Source organism: Penicillium macrosclerotiorum, assembly GCF_028827735.1.
Source record: "Penicillium macrosclerotiorum strain IBT 26536 chromosome Unknown utg000012l_segment0_segment0, whole genome shotgun sequence".
Classification (NCBI taxonomy): Eukaryota; Fungi; Ascomycota; class Eurotiomycetes; order Eurotiales; family Aspergillaceae; genus Penicillium; species Penicillium macrosclerotiorum.
In genome coordinates, this window is record NW_026643091.1 from 1 (window position 1) to 17181 (window position 17181).

Sequence of the window (17181 nt, forward strand, 5' to 3'; positions counted from 1 at the left end):
GTTAAGAGAATAATACAAATTGCTCTTAGTAGTGAAAGCTCTATTAAGGAAGCTTCTAAATCTAATCTTGATAAGCGGTAGTAGGTATCCCTATAGCCGGATATTAGATCTAATAATAGCGCTAGTAAAAGAAAGGGGGATAAAGAAGGTCTTAAGCGAATCAATATATAGCTAAGGGAGCTTAGCCTTACTATTTAGACCCTAGTAGCACGAATAGACGCTAGGAACGATCTAGGGTTTATTCCTCGGGATAGCTTTAGGCCTAGAAGAGAAGGCGCTACAAGCTACTTCTTTTATAATAGGCCTTATTTTTAGCGTGTTAGGGAGTACCCTATATTAATAGAATATATTAATAAAGGGATAGTGTATTATGCTGATACTAGAAAGATAGTACTTAGCACTACGGACTAGGAAGGCCCTCTATTACGTATAATTCCTAGAACGCTTAATAGAGATCTTGTTAACCGTTAGTTTAAAGCTTAGAAGGATAGTAAGATAGGATATACTACCCCTATTAACTTTATAGCTCGTAGAGATAAAGAAGAAGGTACTACTTACTAGTAGTATAATAAGCGGGGTATATAAGTAGGGTTAAATTTGCTACGTATCGGAGCGGCTCCGGAAAAGAATAAGGTAATTAATAATACTAACGATAATAGCGAGGACCCTATATTTATTATAGTAAGCGGAAGGCAGTATATACCGTTAGCAGCTACTTAGATAGAGAATTATATAGAGACCCGAAAGCGACGTAGAGAGAGAGATATCGCTTCGACTCCCTATCGTGATAATAGAAGGTATTAGTCTCGTATAGAAGAGATTAAAGATAATATAATAATAGAGCGCCCTCTAGAATCGTAGGTAGTTCTAGAAAGCCCTAGATCCTTACCGTCTTAAATATAGCGGTAGGAAACGCCTTAGGAAGTAAGTGCTAGAAGGATAGAGGCTAGGAAGTATTAGCACTCCTTCTTACTATTAAACGCTAACCTAGAGGATAATATTAAGGACCGCTTTTTATAGATAGAAATTCCTATTAAGCTATATAAGATAGTAAGGATTTTACCGCGATTCCGGAATAATCTATTTCGTGCTACTAAGGATCCGCCGGTAAATTCAGCTCTATTGTAAAAGAAGGATATAACACGGGTTTTATCTAATCTAGAACGCTTAATAATTAATAATATTAGGAAATTAGAACTAGTAATTCCTATAGAAGATCCTAAATAGTCTAATATATATTTATTAGACCTCCTAATAACTCAGGTAGTAATTAGTAAGGTTATTTACAAAGCTACTATTAATACCGGATCGGGTATTAATATTATCGGACTTAATAAGGCGCGGAGATTAGGATACCCTATTAGGAAGGACCCTAAGATTAGTATTATTCCTATCTCCGGCGAAGAGGTTCGGTATATTAGTTGTATATAGAACTTACTAGTTTCTATTAGAGATATCACGATTCGTATTAATATTTTCGTGATTCAGAATAGCAGCCTAGGATTACTATTAGGAAGGCTATTTGCGTAAGCAGCGATAATATAGATAACAGAGAAACTAGATCGTACTATATTATACACGATTTATAATAGGGATCGATCTAGGAAGCTTACGTTTAGGGTCTTCGAAAATAATAGGGGTAGGGTAGCACGGTCTATAGATATCTAGCCTAACCCTAATTAGAAGGAGTTAAACGAGTAGGCAAATATGCTTCTATCGAGAGCATATTTGCTAGGTCTTTAATATCGATAGGGATAGGAGATAATAAAGGGTTACTAGCTAAGTCTTAGAAGGAAATCAAGATACTAGGAACCGAACTAGATTCGTCTAAAGTTAGGGTAACGATTAAAGAAGAAGAGACGTTAAAAGAAGCTCGCTTACTAAATAACCTTATTCGGCCGAAATATCTTCTTTTATTAGGCCTACTATCTTACACGCTATATAAAAGAAAGACTAATAAGATTTAACCGATTAACGCCTAGGAATCTAATAGATCTATGCCGGCCGGGTATTCAGGATAGGAAGAAGCGTATATACGGAAATATTATACTCGATTTAGGGCTCCGGATATACGAACCCCTTTTAACAGATATTTATTCCCCTATATTACTAACTTCGTAAGGGAAGCTAAGCTAATACCTAAGCGTAAAGAGAAGCTAATATTAGGCAAAAATCTACTACCTAAAGAAAGGGAATTACTACGTAAGATACTTATTAAGAGAGAAGGAGTTCTTGCCTAGGATTAGTAGGATATAAGCTAGGTTCGGCCTAAGGTTTTTAATCTACAGCGAATCTGCACTATAAAGTATAAAGCTTAGTAGTATCCTAGTTTCTAGATCCCTCTTACCCTAAGGTTAAAGGTTAAGGGTATACTTTAGGATCGTATTAGAAAAGGAGTATTTAAGCGCTACTATAGCTTATACTAGAACCCTTAGTTTCTTATTAAGAAAAAGACTATAGGGATATATCGTATTATAATAGTAGTAATAAAGCTTAATTTAGTAATAATTCGTAATACTAATATTCCGCCGGGTGCTAACGAGTTTATCGAGGAGTTCTTAGGAATACCAGTAATATCGTTAGTAGACCTATTCTTAGGATATAACTAGCTTCCTCTAGATAAAAGAGACTATAATATAACAGCGATTCAAACCCCTATTAGCCTTCTTAGGTAGACGACTATCCTATAAGGCGCTACTAACTCTATTACGCAAATTCAAAGGGTCCTAGAATAGATACTATAGTTAATATATAGCAAGAAGATACAAGGCTATTTAGATAACTTACTAATCAAAGGACCTAAGACGATATATAATAGGGAGTTCTCCTTTCTAGGTATTCGACGCTTTATACTAGAGCATATTTAGAACCTTGATTATACACTCTACTTACTAGAGCTTGCCAGCATAGTAATCTCTGCTAAGAAATCCTAATTTACTATATCTAGTGTTGCTATTATAGGATAGGTTTATAATACTAATAGCCGCTGCCCTAATAAAACAAAGGTTGCGAAGCTAGTAAACTAGCCTATGCCTACCTCTATAGAAGAACTACGATTATTCGTTAGCTTATTAGTCTATTTTAGGATTCTAATAGAGAAATTCGGGATCCTTATAGCACTACTATATCAAGCCTTAAAGACTAAGGGTTATTTCGAATAGAAGGATAAATAGTAGGAAGTATTTAATAAAGTTAAACTTCGCTTATCGTAGTTCCCCTATATACTGCCGATAGACTACTTATATAAACTATTAGTTATTATAGTAGCCGTTAATGCTTCCAAGAAAGGGTAGGGAGTAATCCTAATATAATCCCGAGATAATATTCGAAAACCCGCGCGTTATAAATCTAGAGTTTAGTCGTAATCGGAAGCCGAGTATAATACCGGTAAAAGAGAATATCGAGCTATATTAAAAGCGCTAAAGAAGTTCCGATACTAGTTATATAGCATTCACTTTATCTTAGAGATCGATACGGAAACCCTAGTTGTATAGCTAAATCGGTTAGCTACTAATCTTCCTAGTACGCTAGTAATAAGCTAGATAGTATAGATTCGCCTATTTAATTTTAATATTAAATATATACCTAGTAAGAAGCATAGTGCTGCTAATAGGCTATCACGAAGGCCTATAATAGAATAAGAGCTAATAGATTAAGCTAAGGAAGCTAATATTGATAAATTTATTACGGAAGAGGTATCGTATCTTCGGGTGCCCGTTTAGGTGCTACCGGAAGGTCGGATTTTATTAGAATTATATTCCGATAACTCCGAGATAATTACTAGATATCTATCTAGCCTTCGGAGGCCTAAGGCTATATCACGCAGTTAGTTCTATACCTTTAAAAAGAAAGTACTTTAATTTGCTATTCAAGGGGAATATCTCTTTTACCGAGGTCGTGGTATAAATCTACCTCTTCGTCGGGTCCTAGATAGTAAGGAGGATCGTTAGCGTGTTCTAAAAGAAGCATACGATAAGATAGGATATCGAGGAAGGGAAGCTACCTACTATCTTCTAAAGCTACGCTACTAGTAGGAAGGAATATATATAAATACTATAGAATTTATACGGTTATATATCCCTTGCTAACGCTGAAATCTAAATAGGGAGTATAAACTAATAGTCCTAACACGCGTACTAAGAATCTAGGATAAGCTCTTTCTAGATATAACTTCTATACCGATAGAAGATAGAAGGAAGGCTATTATTTAAGCTCGCGAAGTAGTAAGTAGGTAGGTCGAAGCTCGCGCTATTAAATCAAAATCTAGTTAGGTAGTATACTAATTTCTTTAGGAAGAGATTATATATAGATATAGCTACCTACTTTAAATTATGATAGATAGCGGACTAGAGATACGCTCTAAAACTAAGGTATTCCTATTAGAAAGAGGAATATCTTATATTAATATTTCCGCTTACTATCCTAAATCAAATAGGCCCGTTGAACGTTTAATGCGTACCTTAAAAGATACCCTTTCAAAGATAATAGATAGGTACTTAAGGGACTAGAGGTAGACTACTAAATTATATATAGCTCTATTCGTGGATAGAATTATAGTGAATACGATAACTAGGATATTATCCTTCTATTTCCTCTTTAGGAATAAAGCTATCCTGCCGATAGAGTATAATATTTAATTATAGGATATTCTACTGTAGGATATAGTATCAACGAGAGAAGATTTAATTACGATAAGAGCTTATCAATTACTTCTAAAGTAATCGGAGATCTAAGAAGGTATATAGTAGCTAGAACGTCTTCGAGAAAGTAATAAGGAAGCTTATAATAAACGATATATACTTCGGAATACGCTGCTAGAGGTAGATAAACTTATACTATTGCATAATTCGATTACCTAGAGCGATCTACGTACCGATACTAGACTCCGATATCGATAGTTAGGACCTTATCGAATTACTACCGTTAAAGGAAATAGAGTATACGCGTTAAAAGAGCTTAATAGGATACTTATCTATCACGCTTTCTTATAGCTATCGGATAGAATTCGACGTCCTAATATAGTGAATAGAAATAGGTTAAAGAGATTCTAGCCTCGATTAGATCTTCTCCTACTAAATAATAAGCGTCCTATAGTAGCGCTAATCTAATAATAAGGTACGATATTTTTATTATTATTTTTCTCTTTTTCTTTCTTTTTTCTTTCTTCTTTTCTTTCTTCTTTTTTTACGACTAGGGATAGTCTTACTAGAAGAGGGGAAAGGGTCTTATAAGCTTCGCTCTTCCGAGGAAGCTATTTTAGGAAGCCCTTTAATTCCTTTATTTCCTAAGTTTTTCGGCTAAAAAAGTCTTACCGCTTTATTTTAATTTTAGTATTTAGATTCTTCCGCGAGATATATATTAGTTATAAAAAAGGGAGATAAAAAGGGGAAGAGATATTCGGTAGGGTTACTTATAATAAGTACTTAGAAAGTTTTAAAGATAGCTACGAATAATTATTAGCTAGTAGTTAAAACTAGCTCTTAGGATCTAGAGATAGTTCTAAATAGTTAGCGATTTAACACGCTAGAGGAGGTAAAGAAGGAGATCGAGAAATACCCTAAGGAAGTATAATATAATATATAGGTAGAAGTAAAGACCTAGCTTTATCGCAACGCTCTACTAGGTGCGATAATAATTACTAACTAGCTTGATTATACTGTTAGTAGACGAATATAGTAAAAGGTAATAATAGAGAAGGAATTTAATACGGAATAGGAAGAAGAAAGGAAGGATAGTAAAGCTTATAAGAAGGGCCTCTCTTATATCTTGCGTATAAAAGAGCGAGTAGCGGAAACCTAGGGTAAGGAGAACGCTCTAGCCCTCTTTCGGTCGGTAATAACTATATCTATCGCTAAAAGGATTAACTAGCTATATTCAAAACAGGTTTCCTATTAGTAAATATAGTTAGCGGTAAATAATAAGCTTTTAAACCGCCTAAAAAGGATAGGTAGAGGGTATAGGAGGGTGAAATCTGCTATCTAAGGGGATTTTAGTAGAGTAGTACTTCGGTTCGATTAGACCCCGCTAAGCTTACGGGATCTAAGGAAATTCGACCTTATAATTAGTATAGATAGCTTTCTTTAGGGGAAGGATAAAGGAGAGATAGATATTAGCCTAGATTTATCAGCTTCTTCACGATCCACGTTAGTTTAGTAGGATATCCCTACCCCTACTCGGTCTATTTCGCTAGCTACTATAAGTAAGCTATCTATATTAGAAACAAGCGATTTTTCGGAAGAATTTAGCAGCGATTCGATGTAGCTTTCTAAAGCTTCTTTTAAGAATAGAAAGAAGGTAAGGGGATCAGTATATAACTATTAGATCCCTAAAGGACTCGTTTAGGGACTAGTAAGGAAGAAGGAACCGTATAAAGCTAGTGATTATAAGAGGAAGCTTTTACTAAGATAGCTTAGGCGGTATATTAATTCATCGACTATCTACTATAAGTATATATTAGCTATTTATAGTTAGATCGGTCTATATATTAGAAATTACCGTTATTAGGATCTTATTCGAAAACTACGTGCTTACTATTAGAATCTTAGGATATAGGAAAAGTTTAAAAATTAGAAGGCCTTATAGTTTAAGAAGAGATATCGCTTATCTAATAATAAACCTAGACCCTATCGCTTCCTATTTAAAGACTTCCTACCGAAAATCGATAATTTTGTATCCTGTAATCTCTCTATTAAATAGCTATTTAAGAGATATTTTAATTAGCTATAGGAGGCTAATACTTAGGCTTTTCTTTAGGCTTTTCAGAATAGCGGGAATATAGTTCTACGGGGATATTATAGCTAGCTAAAGGAGATAAAGGATAAAGCGACTAGGCTATCCCTTCTATAAGCTATACTTCTTAAGTTTAACCTCTATAACTACTACTACACGCCGCGACCTAGAAAGCCGCGATTAGGATAGAATAGGCTAATAATTTATAGTCTTATATAACAGCTTTTACGGTAGGATCCTACGTACTATATAATATATATATTCTTACGCCCTAATTATACGTAGCGCCTTATCTCGTTTCCGTACTACACGAAGAGTATATATCCTAGGGAAAACACTTAGTTCTGATATATTAATATTAATTTATTAGATTATATTACTACCGGAAGGGGAGGTAATATTATTCAAGGATCTATTTCTCTAACCGATAAGAACGCAGAGAACTATACCGAGATTCTGCTAGGGATTTATAATTATATTAAGGATTAGTAGGCGCGTATTCAAGATAATCCTACTACTCCTATCTCTAGATATATTTATAGGATTAAAGACTAGATATAGACGGATTAGGATACTAAAAGATACGGAATAGGTTAGGAGAAGGTAATATATTATAGTAGAGATATACGTATCTCTAGCCCTCTGTTACCTTATAGATCGACTAGACTAGCTACGATTTAACGCTGAACGATACTACTATAGTATATCTCGGTTAATAGAGACTATAGAGGATTAGATACTACTAAATCTAGTATATAGGGAGAGCTTTCGAACGGATACCGAGACCTGATACTTGCACCTAAGACGCCTTCTAGTTTTATAAGTAGAAAATATTATACTATTATTTATCCCTTCCCTATAGCCTTACCGCTTACCGGGTTAGGAAGCTTATTAGATACCTTAGTAGGCCGAACACGCTATAAAAACTTTATTATAAAGCAGGACCTTGATATCCTATTTAGGGATAATAATACTATCGCGAAGCGTTTTATAACCGAATAGAGAAGGCAGGCTACTACCCGGTTCTTCGATACCTTTAAATAAGTTATATAGGCGGAGAAGGCTACTTTTAGAGAGCGATCTTTCTTCCTTTTAAAGAAGTATAGATTTTAACTACCGATACCTATACTAAATACTAGAGACTAAAAATCTTCCTCGGAAGTAGCTCTATCTATCTATCTATAGTTTAGGTATTCCTCCTCTTCGAAAGAAATCTCCGATATAATCCCTATTACGGACTAATAATTATAGCGGCCGTAATAGTAGTAGGAGATTGCGGTTCGTAGTGTTATTAGTAGTAAGATATAATAGTAGCGGAGGCCGCGCTAAGGCGAGATAGGATCGAAAGGTGCTTACTAGAAAGAGGCTGTTAGAGTAGGATATAAAGATATAGGTACCCTACTTACTATTCTTATAGACCGGCTTATATAGCGCTCTACTTCCTTAATAAACTAGTAATAGAGAGAGCGTATAATATTCAAGAAAAGCTCTCTAGTATATAGTATATCGGGAATAGTATCTAGGCTAGGCGAAGCTATCGACACGCGCTAGACTCGCTATCCCTATTCGATAAGCACTTTTAGCTTAGAGAAGTCGTCTTCGAGACCCTATACGGACTACTAAAAACCTTAGATATTAGTATATATTATAGCACTCTCTACTAACTAATCTCTTACTTACCTAAACGCAACTTAGGTCGGAATTAGGGTAAGAGCCCTTAAATAAAGCTATCGTAGAGGTCTTAAGGACCTCTACTAAGTAGAAGGAATAATAAGGTATAAGGGGGAGGTAAAAGATAAAGTGTTAGGGGTAGGAGAGGAAGAGGGGAAGGAGATAAAAGAAGGAGAGAGGGGGATAGCTGAGAAATAGTAATATATGCTTTATCTAGAGAAGTATTAGATATTCTACCTTAGAAATTAGGCTTCTTGCTATCTATAACCACGGAGCGGGCTAATAGTGAGAGATCCACGATAACTACTACTACTAGTTGAATAAGGTCTTCTTCTTAGATAAGATTGCATATTAATTGATATTGAATAGCTTTATTCGACCAAGGGGCGGTCGAATTATAGGGGAGGGAGGTATATAGTAGGGAAATAGCCTACAAAGGGGGATCTCTAATTAGAGGATATCTTTCTAGTACATAGTCCTTACAGGATATAGCTTCAGATCTCCAATAGGGAGAAATATCAACTCTTACACTCTCCTTGCTCTATCTGCTTCTGCTTTCTATAGGGGAGGCTTCCTCCATTGTGGTGTGTGGTGGTTTGTATGCTGGTTTGTTGAGGCTATATCATCCTGCCTGCATTCTCAGGCTTGCCGCTGAGCGCCCTGGTTCAATATTTAATGAACCAGTTTGGTCAAAACTGATTCACATCAATATGTCCTGAGTAGAGGGATGGCGATATCGCTAAATTTAAACGCCTTATTATTTTTGCTGATCTATTTTGACAATTATATCCCGGCACACTGTTTTAGTTCACTTGATATATTGAGAAAGTGAGACCTACCGCATACTTAGATTTCACTCAAAGTACACATTGTCCATTCCACACACCAGCAGACCCAAGCCTAGATCATTATTTTCGCTTCCCATAAAATTATTTCATTTCTCATCACATACATTATAAACCCTCAAGCATGTTTTCGAGTAGATCCAAAAATCTCTCTTCGCATCACTCCGAAATCAAATGTAAAAAATGGGTTATGCGCCCAACTAGCATTTCATAAACATCATCAAGCAACTACCCTGGTAAGTTTCCGAGCGCCCCAGACAGAAAACCAGCACCCAGCCATCACAGCGCCTACAAAGTTGGTGACTTGAAAGCCACTGGAAGCAGAATAAACTATGTTATGTCCGAAATCAATCTTGGGAACGTCACTCATCGCTCATCACACATATCCGGCGGCTCAGACTGAAAGCCTGTCAATGAATTAGTAAGGAATAAAGTCGAATCTCATCCGATCTATGGTCAAGTTAGCAGGTTGTCAAGACAAAGACCGAATGCGAGAAATACCAAGAAAATGGCTCCAATCCTCATCTTTGCTCAGCTGATTCGCCCAATATTGCTCAAGAAATTTCAAAGACTGTAGCACATTTGGCACCCGGATAGTATCATGTAACGATGCCAGTAATTGTCGAACAGTATCACGATCCTCTCCACATGCTTCACAGCCAGCAATGAACAGTGGAGTTGTGAGCATAACCCATGGGCTTAATCCAGCCGATGGTCCAATCTGAGCCGTACACTCTAGGATTCTCTGCACAGATTTTTGTACATAAGCAGATGCTGTCGGTGTCTTACGCAGTCGCTTATGGATCTGAATGAGAGCACTGTGCTGGAAAGCTTCATTGCAGAGTGCAAGGTTCTGGACACTTTCCGCAGACAGACCTTCTGCAACGCCGGGATAGAATGATGGCTGGGAGCTTGCACCTCGATCCATGAGTTCTCGTATAGATGACTCAAGGGCAGCAGCCTCATCTTCCGCGTTAGTATCAATCTCCCCTGCAACGAAGCCTAGACCATCTTTCTCTGCCTGGTGGGCGCGCCAAGCTGCAGCACCGATTTGTCGAAAGACAGCGGCGAGGTCAACGGTGAAGCCCCAATAATCATCTAGATAATCCGGTGATCTTCTTTGACCTCCCAAGTCCGATGGCGCGAAGTCCGAGATATCGCCGATGGGAGGACCATTCCCCGTCAGCGCTGTAAGGGACACAATTGACCAGTACCAACGATCCAGATATCGACGGAAGCCATTCCCAGTTTGCAGTGACTCATCTCCGACCACGTCTGAAGTCTTCATCAATGCCCTTGCGCCCTCAATATGTGCTCGCCAGGAGTTGGGATGGATCGCTCCCGAGTGAATCTCTGCCAAGCAGAGCGTTCGGGCAGTAGCCACCAACGCCTCCGAGTGCTTGGACGACGGATGCTGAAGCTCCTTTCGAAAATGCTCCAGACTTTGCGCCATCAGTCTGGCAATGTCTGGTGCAGTCTTAACACTCTCGGATTGGTTATGCAGGGCTTGAATGTGAATTGCGGAGAGGGCAGTGGTGGCGTAAAGGAGAGATGGGGTCTGGAGAGCCATAGGCACTATCATTCGACAGATATCCTGTTGCATGCCAGAGTGGGAGGCTGTGATTTGTGATGCATCGTTTATGAAGTGATGTAGAAGCGCTTTTTGATCGGGCGAGAGGGATGAGAAAGGATCGACGGGTTGTGTCAAGGCCATATCAGAGCCGGCCTGTGCGGACTTGGTGGTGTAGATGAATTCTCCAGGTGAGTATTCTAGGTATTATTAGCTAGGCCGATGTCTCCCGAGATCCTCTGAAGGGCCATACCGAGTCTCTGCATGTTTCCAGTGCCAACACAGGCACCAAATCGCGATCGCGAAAAGGCCCGCCCACCCCACTGCAGCTGCATCGCATACTTGCATTGCGCGCCCGCGGACTGGCAGCGCCCGCACATTGGTCGTTGCTCGTCACATTTTTGACGCCGCGCTTTACATCTTGTGCAGCCAGTAAACGATCTCGACATGGGTGCTGGGGCTCGGGGGAAGTGCGGAGTGAGTATTGCGGGAAAAGAAGAAATTGTGCGGGGAACTTCAACACCTCCGATCCCGCGCGTGGCAAATTCGATTAGGCTTCCGGGGAAGGACCGCCGAACTTTTGGACCTGCAAATTTTGGTAGAAAAGAAGATGCTGTAGAGGAAGCATACAGTATAGCGCTGACTATGGCTGCATTTCGAAAGGCCTTTTTACCTGGAGCTTAGACGTGTTAGGCGTGCAATCTAGCGGCGAATCCTCAAAACGGCTCCACCGATCGGCGGCTTGAACAGTGCAGAAGAGCGCCTGGTATATTTTCTTGTGGACTTCAACGAGATGCTGCTCAAGGGAAGAGCTCTCCCGAGATCATAAACAGAAATGTGCGCGCTATGGCAAAACTACACAGTACATGCTGGCAAAAAATATGTTCATCCCAAGCGGAAAGAAATCTCAAAAATCCCTAATAGATAAAAAAGAATAAAAGGCCATCACAATCCCTCCCTTCAGCCATCAAAAGTGTATCGAAGCCACTCGCCCACGGCTCGCAGGCTTTCCCATCGTACCGATTCGTCCTTGTCAGCCATCAACTCCATGACTCGCGTCTTCAGACCAATGCGCTCGAGTTGAGTGCGTCGCTCGGGAATTTCTTTGACTAAATGCCCCACATCATTGCAAGCAATAGCCAAAACTTGTTTGTCATTATCCCAGTTCTTAGACAAGATCTCGGCAAGCTTTTTGGGCAGGGCGCCATTTGCCTCGTCCAAGATTCGGCGGGCGTTCTCCTTCCAGAAGGTCGGGTTCTTGTGCGGGGGCGACCAGCGGAGGTGACCCGACTGAACTTCGGTGGCGTACTCGTCGAAAGTGGTTTGGGTCTTGGTATACTCATCCAACATGGTAGTCAAGGCACTCAAGTCTTCGAGGAGGTCTGGGTCGGTCAGGTGGCGGCCCGCAAGGTTGGTCAGAAGCGCAGGCAAACGGACAAATATAGCAACAGGGAGGAGGGTCGTTCGGTTATTGAAGAGCAGATTATACAAAGTTGCGAGAAGAAGACGGGTCGTCTTCTCCTTTGGTGAAAGCCGCAGAAGCTGAGTATAGAGTTGAATAATCTCGTAGTTCCTGGTAAGAGTCAATCAGCACGCCGTCCGAATATCAATGAAAGCCCGTTCGCCAGGTTCCCTGGCGAACACTTACTCTTGAAGCTCTTCGCCAACCAGTTCGCTCTCAAATGTCAGCTGCCACACTACTAACAGGACCCGGTAGAGGAGCTGAAGACCGACGCCTCCTGCAAGGCCGGGCTCGATGCCACGTGCGTTACTTCCCGATGCACTACCATTTTCCTTGGTTCCAGCAGCTGCACGGAAGAGTTTCGATCAATGGGTCTAAAGTCTCCTTACGGTGATTCCAAAAGATCTCACGGGAGTGCTTCTTCCGAAGTAGCTCCGAGAACCCCTGGACACCAATATCCTGGAGGCCACTGTCGTTGTTCTTGGCGAGAGTAGAGAGATATGTGTACAGCTGCGGAAGAGCCTGCTGATCCCGGGGCGCAGGCTTAGATGATTTGACAAGACTGTGCGACACAAGAGCCGTTAGGAAGGTAGATGTGAGCAGCGGGATGGGGTCTTCGGTGTTGGTTGAGTGGTGCAAGAATGGCAGGAAAGGCTTGTATGGCTCGGGGTGCAAGACGAGTGAGCCCGCCAGCGAGGGAACATCTTGAGAGCAAGAAAGGTTAGGATAGGCAATCAAAAGCTTCCCCGGATGAGTTCTTTACCTTGAATCAAGTCCGACGCCAGCACCAAGATGTATTGCACAATATCTGTCCTTCGAGACGCCAACTCCAAGACGCTTTTACCCTGTGGGCCTCCAGCAAGCAGACCGGTATAACCAACCAAATCCGCCTCTATTGTCTGAATCCGCTGCTCCTTGCGCACCTTGTCGACCGCCTTGATCTTCTTGAGCTGGTCATCGGTGATGTTGCCCGCGCGGACAGCGCCCTCCCATGGAATTGGCCGAGCGCGGATGTTGTTCTGCAGGGAGCTGAGATAAGTGGGCGGCTCTAGCGACATGATAATAGAATGGTACCCCAGACCAGGGAAACGGAATGCGGGTCGTGGTACTGGGGTGAAGGGTCACAGTGGTGAGAAGGAGAGGAGCTTGGGAGGGATGACGGAAGCTCCGCCAAGACCGCATGTCGTCCATCACAACAGATCTTGGCTCACGGTTTCACGGAACATTTTACTCGCCTTTCTCTCTTTGCCGCTTCTCTTCAGCACATTTCTCGGTCTACGCAAGACATTATTCCCCTTTGTGGGTTTTGTCTCCTCTATTCTCTCTGATTAGTACTGCCTGTGTGGCATCCAGCTTGCAACGTGGCTGCTGCCTTGTACGTGTACGCGGGCGTGAAATTCCGCTGCCAGTCCCTCGTTTCCAGCCTCGGGTGTGTCGCTTCCATTTGAGCAAATTGAACTCTGGTGTGCTTTCTTATACATTTCCGCTTCGAACCATTCCTCACCAGTACTCGGCTACTTGAACGCAGAATACACCGACCCCATGCAAACTGAACACAAGGCTTGTGCTGCCTAGTCGCGAAATCGCCTCCTTATTACACATCTTCCGCCATGGCGCAAAATCAACAGCCCTCCAAGGCTAAATGGGGCATGGGTAGTTTCTTTCAGCAAGCAGTTGCGGGCGTGGAATCGCGGCTTGACACCATCTTGATGGACCAGGAGGAAGCTCAAAAGAACACCCAAGCGAAATCCCATGAGAAAGAAAAGAGCGGGTCGCCCCTCCCACAATCTCCAGCTGGCTGTAGGGAATCACACCAAGCTTCTGATTCTGCGGGACCCTGCTAACATGCAGCATAGCGATATCGCGGAGCTCTTCGAGCGCACGCAGAAACGATCGTCTACAGGAGCGCCTAGCGCGTGCCGTCGTGAAGTCCAACACTGCGAATCGTAACTCGGAGTCGTCTCCGAGTCGAATCTCCTCGCCACCAGCCAGCCCAGCCCCAAGCAACGAGACACGATCGAGCATGGACGTCGATGCTAGTCTTGCATCTAGGACAGCTATCGCGGACAAGAACCAAAACCCTCCGTCCCATGGACGCAATACCACGTCGGAAGCAAGCGCGCCGCGGGGAAGCTATGAATCCGGGACATCTGTACGCAAATCTACCGAGATTAGCGTTACAGAGTCAATTCCCAGAGCTTCAATCGATACTGGCGAGCGGTCTTCTAATATCGAAAATTCAAGCCAAGGCCTCACCTTCTCGCAGCGAGCTAATGATCTCAGCACTCGGGCATCGGGTGAAAGCACACGACTTAGCGTGGATTTGCCGTCTGAACTACAAGCGAATGATGAAAACGCGGCCGATTCGCAATGGCAACAAGAGAAATATGAATACTTGGAACGGATTGACACACTTCAGAGAGATCTCAAAAGCTTGGCTGAAGAAGCTGCCAAGTCGGCCAAGGAGGCTGCTGCTGCCGCGTCGCCTGGGAGTCACAAGAGGGAATTGGAAGAAACGAGGGGGAAATATGCAATGTTGATGAAAGAAGGAGAGAGACTTCAATCAGATGCCGGGAACTTTCGCACTGTGGTCAGGAGGCTTCGGCAGCAACTCAATGACAACACGAAATCCCAATTGGAAGTGAAGAAACGGACCGAGAAGTTGGAAAGAGACTTGGTGAGCTCAGAGGCCAGAGCAAAACGGGCCGAGTCTGCCGAGAAACGCGCAAACGAATTACTTTCATCCCATACCAAAACAGCCAAAGACCTTGAAGCGGTCACACATGAGCACGATGCCCTGACCCAAACTGTTCAAGAAATGAAGGCACAGATCAGCCGAGCCGTGGCCCGAGCCGAAGTTGCCGAAGCCAAAGCTCAGTCGGATACCCTTGAAAAGGAACGACGGAGAACTGCTGATCTGGAGGAGGAGCTGTCCAGCGTGAAGCTTGAACGCGACATCAATGAAGAAAAGTCCAGGAAAGAAGTCCAGGAACTGAAGGAAAAGATCAATCAGGAGAAAGAGAGGGCCCGCATGCTTGAAACAGAGTTGAAAGGAGAACAATTGGCTTTAGAAAGCAAGATGGAGAGCCTACGAGCTCGTGCAGAGGAGGCCTCGTCTGGAGCAACTGGAGAAACTCAAGCTAAACTTCTACGGCAAATTGAGACCCTACAAACGCAGTACTCGGTCGCAAGCGAAAATTGGCATGCCCTGGAAGGCTCCTATATTTCTCGGTTGGATGCCGCGGAGAAAGAGCGAGATCAGGCAGGGGACAGAGAGAGGGAGCTTCGAAAGAAGCTTCGCGAATCGGTAAAACGCCATCAAAATTCCAGTATACAGCGATTATTTTACCTGACTAGATTTCTTTATAGACACTGAAGGCCAAGGAGCTTGAAGAAGAAGTGGAAAATACCAAGGAAGCTGAGCAGGACCTCGAGGCCAAGCTCGAAGAGCGCATGCAGGAGTTGCAGAAGGTACAACAAAGGCTTCAAAAAGTGACGGAAGATGTGACAAGGGCTCAGAAAGATCTTATGGAGCAAAAGAGGACCAACGATGCGGCATGGGCTCAGAAGCTAGAGGAAGAACGTGCGAGGTGGCGAGAGCAAGTGAACAACTTGCAACATCCTCGTGGAGTATCCCCTGTCCCATCTACTCGGCGCTCAAGCAACCGAGATGTTGTCCCTTCTGGCTTATTCGACTATCGGCCTTCCAGCCGACGCTCATCTACTATTCCTTCCGCCTCGCCTGATATCGGCACGCCACCGCGCCAAAACTCCTACCCAGCTTCAGTCACACACGGGACCCTCTCACCCCCTCCCATTAACACAACTATGACTCCATCCATGATCATGGAGACGCCTTCAATTACGTTCGAACCCGAAGATTTCTTTGATGCTACTGATCCTGCCACCCCGTCTGCTTATGGTGGTACACAGGCGCCCCCGTCTCGTGGCATCAACGATATCATCTCCGAGTCGACAGTCGGGGCGGGGCCGTCTGTGCAACTGGTTGAGCGTATGAGTGCCACTGTCCGTCGACTAGAAAGCGAGCGTGCTGGCTCCAAGGATGAACTTGCGCGTGTTACATCTCAACGCGATGAGGCCAGGCAGCAAGTGGTTGACCTCATGCGCGAACTAGAGGAGAGAAAGCTCTCTGACTCCCTCGTGCAAGAGCTCGAGGCCAAGCTGGCTGACCTAGATCAACGATATCAAACCACTCTCGAGATGCTCGGCGAGAAGAGTGAACAAGTTGAAGAACTACAGGCCGATATCGCCGACTTGAAGAAGATCTACCGTGAATTGGTTGATAGCACGATGAAATGAGTAAATAGATCGGACTTTTGTTCCCTGTATATATGGCACTTTTCTTCATTACTAGGATATTGGCTAGACAGACTCCCCATGAATAATACATTGAATTCAAGAAGCGATTCACTCCTGAGACGCGACAAGCAATTCTTGGAGTGCGAATTAGGCGGCTGCCGGAGATAACATTTAACTCCGCCACTCGCCAAGTCCCCCAATCCCCAACATCAGCGACACCGCCAAACTTCAACGGGCACGCGCATGGATGCTTAAGCAATACATACACCTGAAATGGTTTTTCCAAGCCCAGCTTGCTCTACCTGCAAGCTTCGTCGGATCAAGGTATATCTTCATACGCTTCATAGGGGCACGGAACCTCTAAGACTTACCATATTTAGTGCGACTTGTCCAGACCCGATTGTGGACGATGCGTCAAGGCAGGCCGGAATTGTCTCTGGGGATCAAATGACAAAGCAAAATTACTCTTCAAGAATGAGAATGACTTTGCACACGGCCAACAAAGAAGGCCGCGCAAACGTCTGATCGAAGAAATTCCAATCCAGAACCAATCTGTAACTTTGCCATCACATCTTTGGCCTTCA

At 42.7% G+C, this 17181-nt stretch overlaps 3 protein-coding genes across 3 annotated transcripts; 1 reads left to right on the forward strand and 2 right to left on the reverse strand.

Moving 5' to 3' along the window:
* Positions 1 to 9663: 9663 nt before the first annotated feature.
* Positions 9664 to 11195, reverse strand: N7462_011400 (fungal specific transcription factor domain-containing protein; the record flags this gene model as incomplete). The annotated part of the gene is made up of 3 exons (XM_057083114.1): positions 9664 to 9695; positions 9747 to 11015; positions 11069 to 11195. 3 exons carry the CDS (start codon positions 11193 to 11195, stop codon positions 9664 to 9666), a joined length of 1428 nt encoding a protein of 475 aa, XP_056927853.1.
* A 580-nt stretch (positions 11196 to 11775) lies between these two features.
* Positions 11776 to 13335, reverse strand: N7462_011401 (H(+)-transporting V1 sector ATPase subunit H; the record flags this gene model as incomplete). Its single annotated transcript, XM_057083115.1, has 4 exons — positions 11776 to 12388; positions 12464 to 12623; positions 12667 to 12981; positions 13041 to 13335. The coding sequence occupies 4 exons, from the start codon at positions 13333 to 13335 to the stop codon at positions 11776 to 11778; spliced, it is 1383 nt and encodes a 460-aa protein (XP_056927854.1).
* A 552-nt stretch (positions 13336 to 13887) lies between these two features.
* Positions 13888 to 16597, forward strand: N7462_011402 (M protein repeat protein; the record flags this gene model as incomplete). The annotated part of the gene is made up of 3 exons (XM_057083116.1): positions 13888 to 14077; positions 14134 to 15584; positions 15647 to 16597. The coding sequence occupies 3 exons, from the start codon at positions 13888 to 13890 to the stop codon at positions 16595 to 16597; spliced, it is 2592 nt and encodes an 863-aa protein (XP_056927855.1).
* Positions 16598 to 17181: the final 584 nt, after the last annotated feature.